The 24,304-nt window shown below is 32.9% G+C and overlaps 1 protein-coding gene across 24 annotated transcripts in view; it reads left to right on the forward strand.

Moving 5' to 3' along the window:
- MPDZ (multiple PDZ domain crumbs cell polarity complex component) overlaps positions 1-24,304 on the forward strand; it is a 211,983-nt gene that overhangs the window by 175,125 nt on the left and 12,554 nt on the right. For 17 of the 24 annotated variants that reach the window (XM_031961670.1, XM_031961657.1, XM_031961663.1 and 14 more), the window contains 11 exons: positions 2,583-2,675; positions 2,805-2,879; positions 3,406-3,580; positions 5,266-5,411; positions 6,869-6,952; positions 7,065-7,258; positions 9,361-9,508; positions 12,258-12,359; positions 15,644-15,734; positions 20,289-20,332; positions 23,404-23,526. In XM_031961670.1, the coding sequence (XP_031817530.1) occupies positions 2,583-2,675; positions 2,805-2,879; positions 3,406-3,580; positions 5,266-5,411; positions 6,869-6,952; positions 7,065-7,258; positions 9,361-9,508; positions 12,258-12,359; positions 15,644-15,734; positions 20,289-20,332; positions 23,404-23,526 (1,275 nt within the window). The remainder of the gene's footprint in view (positions 1-2,582; positions 2,676-2,804; positions 2,880-3,405; positions 3,581-5,265; positions 5,412-6,868; positions 6,953-7,064; positions 7,259-9,360; positions 9,509-12,257; positions 12,360-15,643; positions 15,735-20,288; positions 20,333-23,403; positions 23,527-24,304) is intronic. The other 7 variants (XM_031961684.1, XM_031961703.1, XM_031961742.1 and 4 more) reach the window with 1 other exon arrangement.

Raw genomic sequence — 24,304 nt, forward strand, 5'->3', positions numbered from 1 at the left:
CAGATCCATAGGAAGATTTTTGGAAGAAGTCAGTGATGTTTATCCTAGAGAAGAGTAAGCATGGGGAACATTGATAGTTGATTTCCTGTATCTAAAAGATCATTATGAAGAAAAGAGCTATGATTTGTTTTGCCAGGCTCTTCAGAACACAACCATGAATAATGGTGGAAATCACAGACAGATGGACATGGCTCAATATCTGGAATAATTTGCTCATAATATTTAGCTACCCAGAAGTGAAATAGGCTATCCAAGGCTCAGTTCTTTAAAAACTAAGATCTATAATTGTAGACTTCCTAACAGTATGTCATAGATGTTGTAGACAGAAGAGAATGGAATTATAAAGAATGTTTTAAGTGCTTCTGTATTGTGTGAAGCATCATGTTGGCATATGAGCTGAAAAGCTAGATGATCTCAACTTTCAATTTATCCTAATGAGGTGATATAATACACATAAAAAGATTCAACTTCTGTAAACTTATAAAGGCCACATAGTCTTTAGAATGAAATCCAATGTGTAGTTGATAAGTGAGGAAACTTTAGTGTAAAGTAGCAAATCAAATGGCTTTTATCTAAGAATTCTGGAAAGCAGCAATATAACTGATAAGGAAGGAGAGATAGTGCCTGAACAATGATTATTGACATAAGTGGGGGCAGTGAGAGGGACAGAAGAGAGAGAGTCAGGATCTGGTTTATCTCAAGAAGAGGTGGAATGGACTGAAGTATAAAAGATTAGAATTAAGACAGAAGAGAGAATCCAGCACCTATGCCATGGGACTGGCATGACAAGGGGAGGAAATACATATATTAAAATCTTATTAGCCCCTTGAGTATACATTGGCATCTGAATGTTAGCATCTACCTGGGTTAGGTAAAGGTTTTTTCTCACATATGGATTGAACCAGGTAAATTCTTAAGAGGGGAAGCAGTATTACATAGAGGATGAAGTATTGGGTTTATAGTCAAGAAGACATAATTTGAATCCTATCTTAAATACTTGTTACCTTTATAACTTTGAGAAAAGCATTTAATTTATCTAGTCTCATCTGTGAGATAAATTATTCACTAAACTTATTAAGGCCACATGGTCCTTAGGGTGAAATCCAATGTGTAGCTGATAAGATAGGAAACTTTAGTGTACAGTAGCAGATCAGATGGTGTTATTTAAGAAATCTGGAAAGCAGCAATGTAACTGATAAAGAATGACCTCTAATTTCCCTTCTAGTTCTAAGCCTATGATCCCATGATCCTTTTAGTTAGGAGATCCTGTGAATCATTGACCAACAAAAATCAAAACTTAAAAAAAAAAACAAAAAACTTTTTATTATTTTTTTTCTTTTTTTTTAATTGCTTTTCCATCGCCTTCTTTTTTAAATATAACCTTTACTTCTATGAGGCCCAACCCTTATGAAGAATTAAGAGAGGCAACAAAAAACAATTCAGTAAACCTAACCAGCATATCAACCAAGTCTGACAGTGTGTGCAACTTTACATTCCCATTGCCTGTCACCTCTGCAAAGAAGCATGGGAAGACATGTACACATTTTCATTTAGCAGTAGCAGTCTCATTCCTCCCCTTTACTTTTATTTCTGTTGTGTGAAAGAAAATATTGTTGGCTCTGATATCAAGATACACTGCAAAAAAAACTATTTTGATATTGTTATACCTAATAGTAAAGAGAATTACAGCCTGATATTATTAAGCATTTGGTTTTGATAAAAGAAAATGTGAAGGATATAGATAAAAGAAGTTCAACTCTCAGGATTAAACAGATTTTCAGTGAAATTTCTTTGTGTTCCAGAATTTGGGACACCTTTACCCTGCAATCACAAAACTCAAGTATCCATGGAAACATACTCTGGATACTAAGCCCTTGTTAGCACAAGGAGGATAAAATTAATGGCTGCTTAGGATCAGTTCTTATTTTGAGTGGGAAGTCCATAAAGAAAAGAATAGGACAGAGAAGGGGAATAGTGCAATGAAAGGACATACTTTTTGAAAAGCATACTAGATACAGGAAAAAATCAGGCATATGTCTCATATAATATTTCCAAGTTCTACATACATATTATTGGTTAGATTGAAAAATGCAGATTTATTAGATACTTAATATGCTTGTTTCAGTGCTTTAAAAGATACATGATTTCCTTATTGTGGGTGTTTCTTCCACTAATGCATAGCATAAATTCTCCATGATTTAGAATATCATTTTTATGGCTTAAAAATAAATTTACCACCCAGTTTACAAGTGCCTGGAGATGACTCTCTCTTACACTGGCTCAGTTGGTCCTTGGGTAGCTGATTATCAGTAGTTAACCAGATATTTCTGCTTCAGTTGCAAAAGGGGTTAGATGTGAAAATATGCATCAAATTTTTAGAGTGAAATTGTAAAGCCTTGAGTGCAGAGTAGAAATCTCAAGTTCTTTAAGCAAGAGATTTTAAATAAATTTTCAACTACTTCTCTGGTATCAAGTGTTGAATATGGCAAGCAGAATTAAATTATACCTGCATACATTTCTTTTGGGGAAAATTAAAGTTATTCATCAAAATTGTCTGAGTTGTCTAATCTTTATTTCTCTAGGATCAAGGGGGGTTGGGGATTGCCATCAGTGAAGAAGATACCCTTAATGGAGTTGTCATAAAGAGTCTGACTGATCATGGAGTGGCAGCCAAGGTAAGGTTTTATTAGCATCTTAATTGTTGTAGAATATAATAATATAATGCATCAGAGTACAAGAAGATAGGGTATTGCTACCAAGAAAAAAAAAAAAAAAACATCAGAAACTTTCCTTTTTCATCCTAGGATGGACGTATCAAAGTTGGAGATCAGATCTTAGCAGTAGATGATGAAGTTGTTGTGGGCTATCCTGTGGAAAAGGTACCTTTATCAAATTAGGAGTGATTAATGAAACAATTATAACCAAGAACATGAGTGTGTATGTCTGCTTGTGTATTAATGAATGTACATGTGATAAATAAGTATGTATAATACTTACAAATATATATTCACATGTGTAATTCTATGTATGTATATATTTATACATTCTCTATATGTATTGTGTTAGTCACTGACTGACTTTTACTTTTCCTTAAAAATAATTAGTCTTTCTTGAATCCTAACAAGATCCCCTCTCAGTTTTATAAGCAGAGTAACATTTTTATTAATTTATTCACAGATCTGATTTTCCCAGGTACATGTAGCCTAATGGATTCTCAATATTTAGAGTTAAGAGGAAATCTTGGAAATCATCTAATCTGACATTAACATTTTAGATGAAGAAACTGGGTGTTAAATATATTTATTTCTTCTCTTAATCCTAAAGAGCATACACTTCTGGGAATATCAGTGCCCTATATGCATTAGTTTGATAATTTTCTCATTATTTTTTTTTTTATTCAACCAGTTTATAAATCTTTTGAAGACTTCAAAGAACACAGTAAAACTTACTATTAATGCAGAGGATTCAGAAGTCCAGTCTATCCAGTCTACTCTCAGTGCATCTATTGGAGAAAAAAAGAATATCTCACAAGCTCCAGTGATGCCCCCTTCTGGATCTCCAGAACCTGAAACTATCAGAAGTAAGGATAGTACTGCAAGTTTCAAGTCTTAGACATTAGAGTCTATAAAACCAGCATCATTTAGTTCATTTTGTATTTCAGATAATACCATTATATATTGGAATTCTCATTATACCATAATCAGTAGTAGTGTAGAATATGATATAACAAAGGTCAGCATTGGGAAAATATGTTATGGTATTTTAATGAAAATATCAGAAGTCTACAATCTAAACTCTTATCAAGATCCCATGCCATACGGGCCAGCTTGACATTGTAGAAAAATTGATGGACCTGCAATTAACATGTATGGGTTTAAATTTCAAATCAGATACTAAAGAGCTTATCAACTGAAGATTATTTATTTTTTCTCAGTCTTAATTTTCTTATCTGAGAAATGGAGATAATAATACTTGGATTACACAACTAAGATTAGGTAAAAGTGATTGTGAGGGAAGTGCTTTGTATTTAAGTGTAGTAAATATAAGTTATTACTATTCTTTCACATGTTGGTACATAGTTAAGAAAACTTATTTTGTATAAAAACCTCTCATTCATGCAGAAACACATTTTAAAGCATTTGTACCATCTTAACTTTTAAAAACTGTTTTATGTTTTTGACTGTGAAATGTAGGGAAACCATTTGGTTATATTCACAACCCCAAAGGATTCATCTGTTTTGGCATAAAATAACCTGAAACATTCACATTTTTTTTGGAATGCTTTTTAGGGAAACAGTAGTTCAAAACATTCAAAAAAATAGTTCAAAACAGTATCTCAAAGCAAAAGAGTATGTATCTGAAGAAAGAAATACTTTATATAAAGAACATTTGCCAATTCATTAAAATGTTTGAAGATTTTCTAGAAAATTTCCCCTTTCATTAAATTTTCTTCTATTCTCAGAATAGCATTCCCTAAATAATTTGAAGTTATGCACATAAAAATAGCATAAAGGAAGAAAATAGTTTACACCTGTTCTTACTACTTTAGAATCAAAAAAGTAATCTATCTTTCTGTAATTCTGAAAAAGAAACATCTTACCTCAAAGTTAAGCTATTATTGCTTGGCTTTCTTAAAACTAGTTCTTGGGTAACATATTAAATGAAGAATATAAACTGAAGCTGAGTATATAATGGCTTCAAGTCCCCAGTCTTGACACAGCTTAGTGTAATTTTGAACAAATGATTCAGAATAATAGAAGCTTAGATTTAGAGCAGGAACAGATCTTTGAAGTCATGTCATTCAACCCCCTCATGTTACAGATGAGGAAACTTGGGGTCTGGAGAGGTTCAATGTCCCAGGTCATACGGCTCACATGTTGTCATGCTTCCTTCAAGGGCTTCAGCCTTCAAAGTGGTGATAATGATAATACTGCACTTAATACTTAATATTCTGATATTAAGTTAGGAAAATACTCTTCAATTCTTAAAATGCTACGGACAAATCATTTTACCATGATATAAATGAATAGAATCAAAGAGAAAGAAAGCAAAAATAATGGTGTGGTCTGGAACCAAAGATTGCTGAAGGTATTTTGTTCCCTGAAGTTTGAGATTATTCAGGTCTTTTCATTTAATAGATTGTACATCTCATAATATGGTGGGTAATTTTGCAAGGGGCCAATGATATCAGTGGATTCTCACAACTATAACTCGGTTTCCATTCCTTCAGTCTATTGATAAGTCAAACATCTTCTATATTTTAAGGTACAAGCAGGTCTTCCACCCCAGCTACTTTCCCTTCTGACCCAGCAACCTGTCCAATTATTCCTGGCTGTGAAACAACAATTGACATTTCCAAAGGACGCACTGGGCTTGGACTGAGCATTGTTGGAGGAGCAGACACATTGCTGGTGAGCACTTAAAGTAGAAAATATCTCAGGATAAGAAGCATGCAGAAATACTAAATGTGGAAACAGGAGGACCTGGCTTCAAATACTCACTATATAACTGAAAAATTTTGAACATTTTTGAGTCTTCATTTCCTCTTCTGCAAAGTATATATAAAGAATATCGATACAGTGTAGTGCCCTTTTCACCAAGTAACTGTGGGCTATAGATGATAAAAGGATAGGGACTGGACCTGTGATTTATTAATAGAGAGACAGCTCCTAGAAGAGATAACTCTCTACAGATTAATACCCATCTTTTCAGAATTTGAGTTCATCTGGTATTCCAGAGGTCTTCCTCTGGTTATTTTAATAACAAGTAGATACTAAGTTTTTCTGTTCATTGTCTTTTCTCTACACAACCGGTCTGCTTCCTTTTCTAGTCTTGACTGAGAAGTCAATGACTTCATTGAACCTCCCCGAACCTCATTTTTTCTTCTATACAATGAGGTGTTCAATTAGATGGCCTTTGAATTCTTCTGTGGGAGAAAATGTATCCATAATACCGTTTTAAGTATAATCTGTATTTTAACATTTTCTCATTGCTTTCTAAAGTCTAGACAATTAAGAAAACCAATCTAGGCCTAATTTGTAGTGTTTACTGATTTCTGAGGGGCAAATGCCTTATACTGAAAATTTAACAGATATTTCTCATGATCTGATATGAACTAGCCCTTCAAGAAAAGGTACATTTGTATCCTTGCTTCCAATTCTAGAACTTTGATCCTTATTTTTTTAACTCCTTTAATGATCTCTGGATTAGATGGTTGCTTTAATTTTTTATTATTAAAAATTATTTTGGAATAAAAGTTTTGTGATATTTGCAGTGTTTTGTGATGCTTAGATTTCAAAATTTCTTTTTATCCTAAACTTGTACAAATTTTCTGTATTTAAAATTTTTGAGTTAACCCAGATATACCCGGTGAAGATTTTTTTTTAAGTATAGATACCTATAAGTTCATCTTAAATATTTTGACTATAAGAGATATCTGTTGTACCTCAATGATTTCAATTTAGAAAGTATGTTTTGAATTTGTACATTCTATTAATAATAAATACTTGTGTACTGGCTTTTTTAAATTTACAAAACAATTTCATCGTGACATCCCTATGAGATATGCTGTAGAACTATTATGACTCCTGTTTTATAGCTGAAGGACCCAAAGTACAGAAAAGGGAAGCAAGTTAATCTTGGGTCACAAAGATAATGAATGTGGATATTAGTCTAGGTCTCCTAGCTCTTAAATTGACCCACTCCATTCACTATGTTACAATAGTTTTCATAAGATTGCTTTATAAAAGTTGTACTCTCATATACATATTTTTATCTTATTATATAATATTTTAGCCTATATTACTTTTTTTTTTCTTTACTGGAATGGGGGAACATAGAAAATAACAGTTGTCTTCCCATTCCACAGGGTGCTATTATTATCCATGAAGTTTATGAAGAAGGAGCTGCCTGTAAAGATGGAAGACTTTGGGCAGGGGATCAGATTTTAGAGGTATGGACTTAGAATTTAGAGAATATATGTTAGACTTTCTTGGTTTTGCTTTTTTTTTTTTTTTTTTTTCACCAGTCCAGTTTCTCACAGTTCATGTCTGACTCTGGTCCAGGTAAATGGGATTGACCTCAGGAATGCTACACATGACGAAGCCATCAATGTACTGAGGCAGACACCTCAGAAAGTACGTCTGACTGTCTACAGGGATGAGGCCCAATATAAGGAAGATGACATGTATGATATGTTCAATGTAGAACTGCAAAAGAAACCAGGAAAAGGGCTTGGATTGAGTATTGTTGGTAAAAGGTATGAAAAGGCAAAAAATATTCTCTACATAGGGGTGAGGGGGTGGCTTTCAAATAGTTCAAAGCCTAGGAAAATTTATGTGTGAGCCATAGACATATGCAAACATTTATTTATTTCATAGAATCAATTTATATTATTGTATAAAATCACAAAACTTTGAATTAATTATAACTGATAAAAATATACAGATAAACTGATAGAAGAAGCATTTATGTTTACATTTCCTTGTAAATTTCTGAAGTAATAAATATGATAAGTAAAGATTCAAATATTAAAATAGTAAGGTGAAGATTGTAGTTGGGGGAGAACCTTATAATATTTCCCTCTATACTTTACTGGAGGAGCCTTTAATTTTGAAAATTACAGTGGACTTAAGAGAAACTTAGGTTTGAACCCAGTTCTGACTTATTGTGTAAGCTTTACCAAGCCATTTAACAATTTCCCTAGCCTCAGTTTCCTCATTTTACAAATAAGGATAACAATAATGTCTATTATTATTATGATTTTTTAAAGGAAAACATATTGAAAACTTTAAACTACTATATAAATGTAAATTATTATTTATTGCACATATGAGTCCACTAAAAAATGTTCATTGACTTAAAATCTGTAGTGGGGCTTATACTGTTTATTACTGGATAAAGTCATTTATTGTACTTGGTGATCCATCTCCAAACTAAAGTGGAGACTTTTACTAGGTTTTTCATTATTTCAGCATTATCTATACAAGTAACCATATGTCCACATGGTACCACTCACTATCACTAACTGATAAAGATAATAAAATTCTCAATTCTCATTTGTATGCTATTTTAAATATTACAGAACACTTTTCTAAAATGAAAGGAAAGAAACAATCAAATCAAGATATTGATTTTCCCATTATATCATGCTATCATATTCATAGCTAATAAATATTAATGTGCTTTAATATAAAACCTATTCATATACGAGGATTTATAGTTTCATTCTTATTCCATACAGGGGAAAATGATGATTGTGTAGGATCAAACTAGTCTAGGAAGAATCTACCATGTGTAAATCAACTGTCTTCTTGTTGTTAAGTCATGTCCAATTTCTTGTGATTAGGTATAGGGTTAACTTGGCAAAGATACTAGAGTGGCTCACCATTCCCTTGATCAGTGGCTTAAAACAAATAGAGATTAAGTGACTTGGCTAGGGTACCACAGCTAGTGAGTGTCTGAGGTCACATTTGAACTTGGGTTTTCCTGACTCCAGGTCCAGCTCCCTATTCACTGAGCCACCTAGATATCTCCAAATCAACTGTAACCAAAAGGTGTGATGTTTCTCTCCAAACCTGTATTTATGCAATAGATAAATATCCCAAACAATAAAATTAGCCACTGGCTTTAAAATTACTGTTTTTTTTGGGGGGGGGGGTGGAGTTGTTTTGTTTTTGAGAAAATGGTATTTCATCTTAATAAATGTTTATAGATTAAGAAGCAGAATGGAACAGTGCGGGGAAAAAAAGCAAAACAAAACATGAGCTTTGAAATGGGAAGGATCAGGATTTAGTCATTTCTCTGTCACCATCTGTATGACCTAGGATGATTCTTTAGGTATTCAGTTTATTGAAGTGCTTGGATATCTTCCAAAACCTCCGAGGTTCCTTCTAGCTCTTCATATGAGATATTGTTATTGATTAGTTTAACATTTTCCCATAAGTCTATTTTAATATTAGTAATACTCCCTCAAGATTGGTCTTTTAACTATAATTGTATTCTAAAGTCACAGTAATAGAGCTAACTTTAGCTGTAAGCAAAATTAAAATCATTTGTTGATGCAAAGCTTATTATATAACCATTGTATTTCAGCGAGGAAAAAAATAATTTCACAGTTGCTATCCTCCCCCAGAAGTCTTTCCTAATTCCCTAAGTTGTTAGCCTTCTCAACTTGCTCAAAGTACTTTGCATTTATTTCTTGGTCTACATGTTTTATTCTTCCAGTTGCATCTTGTCCATATTTTATCCTTAAGAATCTTTTGTGTAAAAATTCCTTTTGTAGGTGTGTCATATTTCATCTTGTACCTCATAGGAACCTAATAAAAATTAATTGAATTGAAATTAAAATTGTTTTTACAGAAATGACACTGGAGTATTTGTGTCAGACATTGTGAAAGGAGGAATTGCAGATATGGATGGAAGACTGATGCAGGGAGATCAGATATTGATGGTGAATGGAGAAGATGTTCGAAATGCCACTCAAGAAGCTGTTGCAGCATTACTGAAGGTAATAATTTTTAAAGTTAATAATATTGCTTCATAATACCATGGGAAAAGAAAGTAACTTAAAATTGAGCTATGGCAATTAAGAGCTACTAATGTCATCACCCTTTAATAAACAAGATCCTTTAATTAACTAATAGATTTAAAATGTTATTATTAGGTATAATTATAATATTGATATATGTTTTATTGGGCAATAGGAAGTATTATAAATGATTTGTTAATGGTGTAAATAAAATCTTCATCCTCAAGTTAAAAAAAGAAAAAAACTTCATGTAAGGGGATAGTTTGGCCAAGGGCCAATCTTCTTTATAGGAATTATATGACTGTATATGACTGGCAGGAGAATGTTTTCAGTAGACTAATCTACCTCAGCAAAACACCACACACACACACACACACACACACACACACACACTGTTCTTTGAAAAGCAGATGCTATTTTTAGAGGATGCAGAACTAAAATGAACGTTAATTCTTTCAGGGAAACATAAATTTATCAAGATGGGGAAAATCTCATTTTTTTAAATCAGACTCTAAAATTTCAGCTATATGAAGACTTATATAAAGAATATGGGGTTAGTTTATAAATAGGAACCTTATTATACCCTGTTCTACTTACTGATTCTTGGCCCAGTCACCTAGTCACAACAAGCTCAACAGAAGAGGGAGAATTAATGAAAGAAAAAGGGGATACAAAAGCCTTACAGATTAACAGTATGTCTTAGTCATGGATTTATATTCACATGCTCACCCTTAAAGAGAAGCTGAGCTACTCCTCTCAGGCTCCTGCCTTCCTAAACTCACAACATTCTCTCCCTTCCTGTAAAGAAGAAAGGAAGAAGGAATGAAGCAGGACAGACCAACAGAGCAAGAGTCAGCTTTTCTGCTTGATTCACTTGAAACTGATTCTTTCTTCAAGAATGAAAGGGAAATAAAAATCATTCATATAGAAGTTTAGCCTCTTGCTTGTGAAGTAAGAGAAAATGATAATGATGCTTCCCACTTAGACCAATAGAAGAGGGAAAGGAATAAACTTATAGTTCATCTACTAAGTGTTAAGTTCTCATTTGATAACAACCCTGATGTTTATGTGCTGTTATTTTTTTTATAAAGTTGAAGAAATTGGGGCAGAGATTAAACGACTTATCCAGAGTCACATGATTAGTGATGAGGACTATCTGGTGCGCCATCAGTTGTCTCAAGTAGAGCTAATAGAGAGAAGGAGATAATTTAAAGCAGCACTTCCTAAACTTTTTTCACTCACAACCACTTTTTGCTTGAGAAATTTTCATGTGACCCTGGATATAAAGGTATATAAAACAAGTATACAGATAAAGTGTTTAGTGATAATAAATCATAAGTAAATGTGTTTTAAAACAATTCTTTGATAATAAATATAATTTTACTATTAATAAAGATGAAAGCAAACCAGCACACTAATGAGATGGATATGTTTGTTTATTTTTACATAAAGAATTAAATCTTGACTGAATGTTGATATCTTTACTTTTGATGTGACCCTATGTGGGATTGCAACTCACAGTTCAAGAAGTTTTGATTTAAAACATGCTTATTCTCTAATCTATATATTCAGGATTAATGTCAGCCTAGGTTCTATGTTATTCTCTATATATTATAGTTTTAAATTTGCTGTAAAGTATCTTTCTTTTGAACTCTGCTCTCTGTGACAGTCTTTCACCTTCTTCTTGAGAGTGATGCATATCTTCATTCCACAATACAGCTTTTTAAGCTTTGAAACTGTGTTAAAGCAGCCCAAAAGAACCAAAATAAACCAGTCCTATTCTGAATGAAAGATTTTTTCCCCTGATTTAGTTATAGAATACCAAATATTACCATTTTCTTTAGTCTTTTACTCTTGTCCAGGCTGTCTAGCAAAAAAAAAAAAAAAAAAATAGCCATCATTGGTAACAATATCGCCAATCAACTGTATAAATAGGTTTTCAACACAATTTATTTGTGATGTTTGCACTATGTAGGAAATTGGCTTGGGATTTTATTTATGATTTTAAAAAATGGGTACATTTGTCTCAGATTTTAGAGAACATCATCAATATCATAAACTTTTCTGACATAATTGTGATCCTCTTTTGGCCTACTGACTCTAAAAATTTTAGTCACATATTCCATATTCCCCTTTTTGAAGTCCTTTTAAGTCAAAGGTATTGAAAGTAGCAGGTATTCTACATGTCCACAAAATAAGCATTGGTTTCATGGTCAAAGATGAAAATACTAGACTGCATGAATTATTTTCTGATCTATTACAGTATTTCTTATCTGAAAGATAGGATATTTCCTATTTGTAATGCTTTCCTTTTGTTTTTAACAATATGGCATTTGAAGACAAACTTTTAATTTATCTTTTTTTGTACAGACAAGAGAAAGCCTTTTGTGAATGTACTATTCAGGCAAAATGAAATGAAGAATTAGGGCAATTATCTAATAACTTTGCTGTTGAGGGAGAAAAAAAAAGTTGGATTAAAAAATACAGTTATTTGATCCATTTCATATTGTCTCTCTAAATCAATGAGTTTCACTAGATAATTACACAACTTTTTATTTCCTCTTGCCGTGATAGGTACAGTCTACATCTCTATTAATAAGCTAATTGCTTATAAGGTATTCTGAAAGGAGTAACCTTTTAAAGAATCAGCCCATGGAAAGTATAGTAACATAAAATTTGAATGTAGCATTTTATGGAAAGATTTCCATAAAAATTAACAATTCTTCAGTGTTCTGTTCTTCAGTGTTCTCTAGGCACAGTAAGATTGGAAGTTGGAAGAATCAAGGCAGGTCCATTCCATTCAGAGAGGAGGACATCTCAAAGTAGCCAGGTTGGTATCTGTACCATTTGAAAGAGTAGAATTCTGCCTATCTACACCACAAACAAATTAAATATGTTGTAAGACCATTAGGATCACATAGCACTGAATCAAAAGGTCATTGGTAGGGGCAAATGAAGAACATGGAAACTTTATTTTATTCCTTTGAGACAGGGCAGTTGGATATTTTAAATATCAGTTTATTATCTTGCAGCCAAACCCATTTTTAGATTTTTATTTTTAAAGTAAATATTGAAAGCTTTTGCTTTTATTTCTACATGGATCTCTTTCCACTCTTCTTATTTGTATCCATCTTGTGAAAAAATCTATCCATCTTAGTGAAAGTTTAAAAGTTTTAATCTGTGCCTGTCTATGGTCAGGCTAAATTATAAATACTCCAATTAATACTTAAGATATTTTTCTTATTATAGAATAGTCTATGTTTCTGTGGAGAATAATAATTCCACAAACCCAGAGTTTGTACATCATAGTTTATACTTGAAATAGATGTGAATTATCTGTAACTAAAGTGAAAATTACAGGAAACAGACAGTTTTGACATTTGATACTTCCTAAGTTATCAGGCAATTCAATTCATCGGTCATTTGTTGCCTAATATATAAAAATCATTGTTGTACTGAGATGATAGTAAATTTTCAAAACTTTAAGGTTGTTTCCAGCATAATAGAAATGATTGAATCTATACACAGGTTAGAATTGATTAAACTAAGGTAGAAAGAGGAAATGGTAAATGCAGAGCAAATACTTGAGTAGAGGGATCATTGTTGATGGATGGGGTGGGTGTTTAGAAAAGGCTTATGGATGAAGTGTTACTTGAGTTGGGTCTTAAAGGAAGAAAAATATATCAAAAGGTGATGGGGAAAGGACATATCACATATGTGGAGGAGGGCTTATAGAAATGTACTGGTTGAGGGAAAAGAAAGTATGAGATTGGACAATAGTTTATAGTGTTGTTTGGCTGAAAGACTGTGAAATAAACCTAAGAAGATAGGTTGGAGATGGATATGTCAGAGAAGTAAATGTCAGGCTAAAAAGTTCATTTTTTTTATTCTAGTGATAATAGGGAACCACTGTATAGGATATATATGTGTATGTGAAACTAGTTAATTTGTTTATAGTTATCCCTGACACTGAGTCCGACAACAACAACAAAAAAAGTAAAATGTGCAAAAGAAACAATTATCTAATATGAAGTGTTTGTTTTTTGCTAATTTTGTGTGTGTGTGTGTGTGTGTGTGTGTGTGTGTGTGTGTGTTTGGTTTTGTTTGTTTGTTTTTTGCTAGAAAACATTTCTCTTTTCCTCTCTCCCCCATGAAACATGGGCTCGTACCACTAGGAAAATTCAGATATCCTCTTAAAAAAATCTGTTTCTTTTCTAAGTAGGATTCCACCAAAATTATGGGGAAAAAACTTAGCTGTCATCTCTTTAAAATCTTCAATGATAGCACATTCTAATGTTATTAACTTTAATGCAGAAAATTCTTAATAATCCGTTTTAATTTCCTTCTGTTCTAATTTAAATGCATTCCTTTGTGTAAATGAACAACACATAGAACACCACATGTATATTATCCTATTATATATTTCAAGATCAAGAAGTTAATAGAGACAGTTTAGTGTCATGGATAGAGAATTGTTCTTGAAGTTAGAAGATGAGCTCAAAAACTGCCTCTGAAACATTAGGGCTTTGTCCTCCGGGCAAGCCACTTATCTCTCAATGTTTCAGGCAATTTTTAAGATGGAAAATTGCATAAAAGATGCCAACTTGCTTTGAGAAAAGAAATTCCTTATACTAATAAAATCACAGTATGAATCTTTATCCCAATATTTCAAGATGGTTAAACTTCTTATTTTTTTCTAGAGCTAAGTAATCTTATTTGACCAGCTTTCCATTTCTCATTTTCATTTTTTGTAGTATAACTGAGTTTTTGTTTTGTTTGTTTTATGTCACATCCAAATTCCAACTATACCCCTCCAATGTTTCCTATCTTCAAAATAAAAAACAAAAAGCAGTACACCACTATTGCCATTATAGATGCTTTACATAACTACAGCCTCTTACCTAACATCTTTCCTTCCAACCCTCTCTAAATGTTCTATATTTTATTTTCATTACATAATACTAGATCTAGGAGAAGTAACAACAGTGAGGATGAAACAATGCTGAAATCTAGATGGAATTACTTTGTAGGCAACTCAGTGTCTTTCCTGAGTCTTTTCCTGTATTCATGCATAAAATCAATTATCCCTCAAATTTCTTTGGTGAGACTGACTTTTTCTTTCTTAAATGAGTCTGATTTTGCTACCATTAAACTCATAGAATCATAGACCTTTAAAAGGACAGAGCTTTATTCTGATTTCTGTCTAAATCATCATGAATCATTCAAGTTTCTTGGAAATGAGAGGTGATCCAGTCTAACCTTCAAGATTCAGTTTCTAAAAACCTCACTCACATTGCCTGAAGAGCATCATTCCAGTCAAATTTTTGTTGTTGTTTAGGTGCAAGTATTGGGAAGTGTTTTGTGTGTTGTATTGAAATTTGCTTCTCTGTTACTCAAACTGTTGGCCCAGTCTTTACATGCCAAAGAAAAACAATGCAATCTTTTAAAAATCTAATACATGGAAAACAGATTTTCTTTCTATCTCTTTAATACCTTAAGCTCTAAGGGCTATTTTAATGTGAACTCTTTTCCCTCTGATGCCAATTCTCTCTCTCAAATTTAAATGGTGGTATCCCAAGTGATCCTTTGCACAAAGGAGATAGTGTGTGTGTGTGTGTGTGTGTGTGTGTGTGTGTGTGTGTGTGTGTTTGTATGTGTGTGTGTGTGTGTGTGTGTGTGTGTGTGTGTGTGTATGTGTGGTTATTCCTATATCAACCATTTTGACATGTCTCCCTGGCCGATAATGAGTGACACAAAATCTTGGTGCATAGATGTTTAATAATGATTTCATCACCTAAAAGTATCATGGACTTAGAATATTGTTTTCCCAGTTTGATGAAAATATTGTCTTCAAAAATTTCTCAAAGTCTTTTTGAAGTTAAAGCTGATTTATCTTAGATCTATAAGCTTTGTAATTTGGCAAATGAAGCCAATGAACATGAAATGACATAAAAAAAGGCAAAATCAGTCTTCAAAATAGGATTATCAGTGCAATCCTTACTTTTTTAAATGTTACATGAAAAGAAACCAGTGATATGGATTTTAGAATTAAGCAGTTTTCTTATTACTTTCTAAACTTGAAAGAATAATTAAGATCTTATTTTTTTATTCTAGATGAGTGAAGGAAGTCTGTCATCCTTCACTTTCCCTCTTTCTGGATCCAGTGCAACAGAGGCATTTGACAATGTTTCAAAGAAGAATCCCTGTAAGATTTACTTCATATTTGAATTAAATTATGTATTAAAGGGGGCTTTTCTTCCACTGACTTGAGCAATAGTTATTTTCTTCTAAAGTATCTTAAGAATATGGAAAGTTTCTATGTGTTCTTGTTTATTCTGAAATTTTGCCCTGTGCAGTTTTCCCTTTAGAGTCTAAACTTGAAAAGTATGGTACTGATTTTCCACTGGTAAACTGCTGATCAGGCAGATGGTTTTATATCCTGGTTCTGATGTTTCTTAGCTGTGGGGCTGTGGGCAAGTACCCACAGCTGAGCATCAGTTTACTTATCCAAAAATTGATAAAGTAGAGACAATAATATTTGGACTATCTGGTCACAGGGTTGTTGTAAAGATTGCATCTTGTTAATTTAAAATTATCTCAATATACATTTAAGTGTCTATTGTGAATATAAAAATGCATATGACCTAGCTGTTTTAAAGCACATAAGTAGCTCAGATATAGAGAATATGTAATTTATTTAAAAAAAAATGACAGCTTTTTATTTTCAAAATATATGCAAAGATAGCTTTCATTATTCACCCTTGTAAAACCTTTTGTTCTGATTTTTTCTCTCTCTCTTCCTCCCACCCCTCCCCTAGACAACAAGTAATCCAATACAGGTCAAACGTGCAATTACTCTAAAACTTTCCACATTTATCATGCTGCCCAAGATCAATCAAATCAGAAAGGGGAGGGAGGGAAGCAAGCGACAACAAAAAAGATGAAAATTCTATGTTATAGTCAATGTCCAGTCCCCATAGTCTTTCTTCTGGATGCAGATGGCTCTCTCCATTACAAGTCTACGAATAGCCTCATTGTTGAAAAGACCCAAGTCCATCACAGATGATCACCATATTATTATTATTTTTTTTTTTTTGCTATGTATAGTGTTCTTTTGGATCTATTTGCTTCACTTAGCATCAGTTCTTGCTAAGAGAGAACAAATCTCTCCAAGCTTTTCTGAACTTATCTTGCTGATCATTTCTTATAGAACAATATTCCATAACATTCATATACCATAACTTATTCAACCACTCCCCCACTGATGGGCATCTGCTTATTTTCCAGGTCCTTGACACTACAAAAAGGACTGTTACAAACATTCTTGCATATATGGGTCTTTCCTCTTTTTAAGAATCTCTTTGGGATACAGACCCACTGCTGGATCAAAGGGTATGGACAGTTTGATAGCTTTTTGGGCATAGTTCCAAATTGCTCCCCATAATGTTTGGATCAGTGTTCCAGTTGAGAATATATAATTTCAATAAGAAGTCAAATCAATAAATATTTGTTAAATGCCTACTATGTGCCAGACACTTAAGTTATGAGCTGAGGATACAAAGAAAGGGGAGGAAAAATCACCCCTACTCTCCAGAAACTCACAGTTTAATATGGGAGACAACATGTAAATAACTATGTACAAACAAGATATATACAGGACAAAGAGAGGGAAGACATTAGGATTAAGAAGGACTGGGAAAAACTTCTAGTAAAAGGTGGGACTTTAATTGAAATTTGAATATAAAAAGCAGGAAGTGGAAATGAAGAGAGATAATATTCTAGGTATGGGGGAAAGCCAGTAAAAATGCCCTGAGTAGGGAGATGGAGTGTCTTCGTTGAGGAATAGAAAGGAAGTTAATGTCACTGATTGCAGAATATTGGGAGGATGTGGAGGGAGTGGAAGAGTTGGAAAGGTATAAGAAACTTGAAAATTTAAGAAGAGCCAAATTATGAAGTGCTTTACAAATCAAAAAGGATTTTATATTTGATCCTGTGGGCCAGGGATGGGCAATATCTGACCTGCAGGCCTTATCATTTGATATGACCTTGTCAAGGCAATCTCAGGAGACAACGATTTCCCATTGCTTAAGTTCATTAAGTTAATAATTTTGTTTGGTCTTTGAATGATGTTATAAATATCCAAATGATACTTGGTAGAAAGCCAAATGGTCATCCCTACTGTAGGCAATAGGAAGCCACTGAAGTTTATTGAATGGGAGGTGAAATTGCATACTTGTACATTAGAAAGATGCCTTTGGAAGCTCAGTGGAAGAAGAATTAGCATGGGGCAAGATTTAAGGAAAGGGAGACTAACTGGAATGCTACTACAGTAGTCCATACATGAAGTGATGAGATACTGAGACAAGGTGATGGAAGTGTCAGAGAAAATAGGAGCATATGTAATAAATGAAAGAGCAATCCACAGGGTTTGGCAACTGATTTGATAGGAGTTTGAGACAGAGTGAGAAGTATATGATAACCCTTAGGTTTTAAGCCTGAATCAGACATTTGAAAGAGATCTTTTTTCACCAAGAGTGACATGTGTGTGAAGGAATATGTAGTGAAGAGAGAAAGTAATAGTCAAAAGAAGTTTTAAGAAAAAGGCATCTGAATTGGTGTTGAAGAAAGGAACTTTAATAGATGGCAATGCAGAAGAAAGTTATTCTATTCAAGATTTGGGACTTATTATTATTGCATAAATAGGATTAAATAGGATAGACTTGGATTTGGTTTTAGCAAGTGAAAATACTTTGATTTAGATAGCTAAATCCTAGGGAGTTACTTTAGGAATATAGACATTAAGGGGCTTGCCTGGAGTCATAACATTTCTTGATGCTAAGCCCAACTCCGTTAAATTACAATAATTTTTCTTTCATTATTATTATTACTGTTATTAAATTAGGATCCTATAAACTTTTCTTATCAGTTTGGTATTTTTATCATTTTTCTATTAATATTGAATAAATATTATAAATATTGAAAGTGAATATTTTATTAATATTGAAAATTCTATTAATTCTATTAATATTGAACAAATCCTATATATCAGTCATTCCCAAAGTAAACACTGGTTTTTTTCATACTTATTCTGCTTTTAAATTGAGAAATCATGCTTTATGTGTAAATTATGTGAAAATTGCATCAATGGCTAAGATGACAGGAAAAAATAATGATGATTGTTGGAGGGGATGCGGGAAAACTGGGACATTGATGCATTGTTGGTGGAGTTGTGAACGAATCCAACCATTCTGGAGAGTAGTTTGGAACTATGCTCAAAAAGTTATCAAACTGTGCATACCCTTTGATCCAGCAGTGTTACTACTGGGCTTATATCCCAAAGAGATTATAAAGAAGGGAAAGGGACCGGTATGTGCACGAATATTTGTGGCAGCCCTTTTTGTAGTGGCTAGAAACTGGAAACTGAATGGATAACCATCATCTGGAGAATGGCTGAATAAATTGTGGTATATGAATATTACGGAATATTATTGTTCTGTAAGAAATGACCAACAGGATGATTTCAGAAAGGCCTGGAGAGACTTACACGAACTGATGTTGAGTGAAATGAGCAGGCAGGAGATCATTATATACTTCAACAACAATACTATATGATGACCAGTTCTGATGGATCAGGCCATCCTCAGCAACAAGATCAACCAAATCATTTCTAATGGAGCAGTAATGAACTGAACCAGCTACGCCCAGAGAAAGAACTCTGGGAGATGACTAAAAACCATTACATTGAATTCCCAATCCCTATATTTATGCCCACCTGCATTTTTGATTTCCTTCACAAGCTAATTGTACAATATTTCAGAGTCTGATTCTTTTTGTACAGCAAAATAACGTGTTGGTCATGTACACTTATTGTGTATCTAATTTATATTTTAATATATTTAACATCTACTGGTCATCCTGCCATCTGGGGTAGGGGGTGGGGGGTAAGAGGTGAAAAATTGGAACAAGAGGTTTGGCAATTGTTAATGCTGTAAAGTTACCCATGCATATAATCTGTAAATAAAAGGCTATTAAATTAAAAAAATTGCATCAAAATAATTTTGGCCATGAATATTGGTTTGAGACTTAACTAAATTTGTGAAACTAACAGATTGGGGTCTGAGTTTTCATTTTTTCCAACACTTCAGGGGTTCATGATTTCATTTGTATAAGTACTTCTACCAGCTCAAATTATAACTCCTCTAAGTTAAATTAACTATTGAAAAATATATCACCTGGTGGCCAGGATTCTGGTGACTTAGCTAGATTTGTTCCTCATATGCTAAGTAGGTACTTAACATGTTATTGGCTCCATATTCAAAGACACTGCTGCTTAACAAGTTAGGACTACCAGAGACTGTCACCTTCATAGTACATAAAAACCTAGGTTTATCCCTGTATCCCAAGAATGTGTTAGAATTGGAATTTAGTGGATTACTTGGATTCTTACGTTGTTTTATATGAAGTTATAACTATAATCCTCGAGTCTATGATATTTGTGGCTTTGTAAAGAGACAGAATTTTCTGAACTTATTCAAAGTCGACTACATAGTTAGTGAATAAAGTAAAAGAAAGAAGGTAGGCATGGTATATGATTAAGTCTAACTTTTAAAATAAGAAAGTGTTTTAGAAAGGGTGGATTGATGGTTTAGGAGTAGTTCTTCCAGACAAATAGGTGAGAACCCATCCCATTTATACTTCATTTGAATGGGTCATCAATTATCATTGCAATAACTTTATTTCATCCTTTTTCATTTTACAGTGGCTTTGGAAATACAAGGATTAAGAACAGTTGAAATTAAAAAGGTAAATTGGGCCAGAAAACCATATATAAACTATTCACTTGGGAGACATGGGGAGATCCATTTTCTAGATAGCTGTCTTGCCATTTTAAGTGGGGAAACATGTTTGTTTAGTGCAATATGGCTTGCTTTTATGGAGCAGAAGTAAAAAGCAGATATTACAAAATTCCCTGTAGAAAGTAATTATTAAATATTGTAAAATCCCCATTGATAGTCAGTATAAGTGTAAAGGCCTTTTTATTTTCAGTGATCTGTGTAAGAGAAAATTTTCATTTGTTCTGGAAAAAAAATTGCTAAGTCTACACATTTCATTTTGTTTGCAAAAAACAAATTGTCTCACATTTTTAAAATGCCTCCTTCCTTCTCTTATTTTCCCTTTATTATTAAGCTAAGTACCTCCCTGTAACAGACATTTCTTCATTTGTTAATGTTAATTTGTTAACATTAATATGTTAATGGTAACATATTTCATGAAAACAATCAAGAAGGAGATGAGAGACACCTGACTATATAAATATATTTAAATAATATTTTATGTCCCCACTATAAAATAATTTTATTCATTTTTTAAAGTTTTGAGTTCCAAAGTCTTTATATCCCTCCTTCACCTTCCCCATTCTTGAGATGTTTTACATGTGTAATCATGTAAAACATTTTTAGACTAGTTATTTTGGGCAAGAAAACTCAAACACAAAAGAAAAATAGAAAGTGAAAAAATTTGTGTGCTTCAGTCTGTATTCAGACAGTATCAATTCTTTGGAGGTGGATAACATTTTTAATCATGAGTCCTTTGGGATTGTCTTGATCATCATTGTATTGCTGATAATGGCCAAGCCATTTACAATTCTTCATCTAATAATATTGCTGTTATTATGTAGGATAAAAGTATCCTGGTTCTGCTCATTTCACTTTGTATCAGTTCATGTAAGGCTGTCCAGATTTTTCCTTGAAATCATCCTGCTTTTCATTACCTACGACACAATTTTATATATATATATATATATATATATATATATTTTACAATCAGAGTCCATGATTTGTTCAGCCATTACCCAACTGATGGACATCCCTTCAATTTCTGATTCTTAGGCACCACAAAGAAAGCTGCTATAAATATTTTGTACAAATAAATTATGTTCTTTTTTGTCCAAAATTTTTTTTGAGATACAGACTTAAAAGTGGTATTGTTAGTTCATAGGCTATGCACAGCTTTATAGCCCTTTGGGCATATTTCCAAATTGCTTTCCAGAATGGCTGCGTCAGTTTATACTCCATAATAATACATTAGTGTCCCAGTTTTTCTATATCCCCTCCAAGATTTATCATTTTCTTTTCTTGTCATATTAGACTCTCTTATGGGTATGAGGTGGTATTTCAGAGTTATTTTCATTTGCATTTCTCTAATCAATAGTGGTTTAGAAGATTTTGTTCATGTGAAGAGAAAGCTTTGTTTTCTTTTTCTGAAAACTGAATGTTCATATTCTTTGACCATTTATCATTTAGAAAATATGTATTTCCTAAAGTTGATTTGGTTCTTTAAATATTTGAAAAATGAGGCCTTTATCCTCTATATATACTTGTAAATTCTATTTGCTACCTCCCCAGTTTCCTACTTACTTTCTAATTTTGGTTGCATTGGTTTTGTTTGTGCACAATTCTTTTTAATTTTATATAATCAAAATGATCCATTTTATATTTCATAATACTCTTTATATTTTGTTTGGTCCTAAATGCTTTCCTTATCCATAGATCTGACAGGTAAACTATTTGATACTCTCCTAATTTGCTTATGAAAACTTGAGTATATTAAATGTTTTTTTTAATTAATTTCACCAATTGATAGGACTAATCTCAGAGTAAGTAATGCTGCTGTAGTCCAGCTGCAATTCATTTAAAGGAAGCTTAAAGGCAAATGGGAATGAAACATGCATGCATATACTCACAATGAAACTGATTGCTATAATTTTTAAATAGTATTTTATTTTTCCAAATATACATCAAACATTCATTTTTGAAAACCTTTGTGTTCTAAATTTTTTCCTCCCTCTTTTACCTTCCTCCTCCCCAAGACAGCTAGCAATCTGATATAGGTTAAATATATACAATTCTTTTAAATATTTCCATATTTTTCATATAGTGCAAGAACATTCAGACCAGAAGGGAAAAAAAATACAAACAAAAAGGTGAAAATACTGTGATTTGATTCCCATCCAGTTTCCAAAGTTTTCTCTCAGGATGCAGACTGCATTTTTCATCTCATCCCAAGTATATTAGAATCTCTGCATTGTTGAAAAAAGCCAAATCCATCATAGTTCATCATTGCATAATCTTGTTACTATATACAAGGTTCTCTTGGTTCTGATCACTTCACTCAGCATCAGTTTATGTAAGTCTTTCCAGGCTTTTCTGAAACCAGCCTACTCACCATTTCTTATGGAAAAATAATATTCCATTACCTTCGTGTACTTTAACTTATTTATTCTCCCAACTGATGGACATCTTGAGTGCTACAAATTATGTGACTTATGCATGAAACCCAGAGCCTTTCTGTTATCCTGCCACACCACATTTGAACGTGCTTTTTGATCCAGGCATTTCATTCTCCCTCTGATCTTTTAGTTTAGAACCCTGCATTTTTCTCTTCCTCTTCCCCTTTTACCTTCCATGACATATCTTTAACTAACTCTTGAGACTTACAAGGCCAATTTGAAGCTTCTTGCTCCTTTCTGTTGAGACATCTTCTGCTCCCAGTATTTCTTTGGTCCCAGGAATAAGGATTTGGAGGAACAAAACAGTACTCTACCTACTTCCCAAATTTGTTGGGAAGATAAAAATGAAATAATATTCGTAAATTATTTTTCAGTCTTTAAAATGACATTAGTTATTAATAGTAATAATAATATTAATAAACAGGCTGTGGTCTCTACCATAAAGATGATATAAATGTCTTAATTCTGGCTTTCTACTTATCACGTCTCACCATAAGATAGGGATACACTTAAGAAATATCATGCAGCAGGATTTAAATGAAGCATAATTTTTTAAATTAAAATTTTGTTTTTCTTCTCTTGGCAGGGTCCTGCTGACTCATTGGGAATCAGCATTGCTGGTGGTGTAGGCAGTCCACTTGGTGATGTTCCAATATTCATTGCCATGATGCATCCAAATGGAGTTGCTGCACAGACCCAGAAACTCAGAGTAATTTAATTATATATGTCCTCAGAATTCTGATGGGAAAATTTGGTGCAAAACTTCTCTCAGGCCTTCATTGCTGGATTACAAATCATAATCTCTATAACTCAAATCTTGAGCCAATCATACTTATCAAAATTAGGGCATAGGCATTTTTGGCAAAAAAAGTAGGATCTTTATTGAAAGAAGAAAATTATTTGATAATTCCAAATTTGCAAACAAGTAGAAGGCAGTGTTCTACAGATCTAACATTTTTGCACTATAACTATAACATAAAATGTACAATAAGTGCTAAGTTTAATTTGAGTTATTTTTTCATCAGTAACTAAGTGGGGTAAATATATAGTTGGTTTGAAAGTCTCTTTTGTACTCCTGAACTAAATAATAATTCGATAGCATTTTTATAAAATTATGAATTTTATCCAAAGTCAACAAAATATCACAATGTTATGTATTCTTTTAGTTATCTATCCTGGCGGTCTACCTGTTGACTCTAGCAACCTGCTCTCTGTGGATTATCTATGAGATGCTTTCTGTTTGTGAGAGCTATTGTTATCTTTGGCCCATCTGCATGCAACAATTTTATATATTTTTTTCTTTAAAGATAATCTGTGTGTGTAAAATGATCCAAGCACTAATACACCTCTATGAAAAGCTGCCAACACTAGGCAGACAAAAATGGGTCCACATAATTAAAAGCATTATACAGGAATATTCTAATTATATTGCAACTATGATCTAGTTTGGGCTGAAATGCTGGCCCAAAGGGCTTCAGCCTGATAAA

Source organism: Sarcophilus harrisii, chromosome 1 (assembly GCF_902635505.1).
Source record: "Sarcophilus harrisii chromosome 1, mSarHar1.11, whole genome shotgun sequence".
In the NCBI taxonomy this organism is placed as follows: Eukaryota; Metazoa; Chordata; class Mammalia; order Dasyuromorphia; family Dasyuridae; genus Sarcophilus; species Sarcophilus harrisii.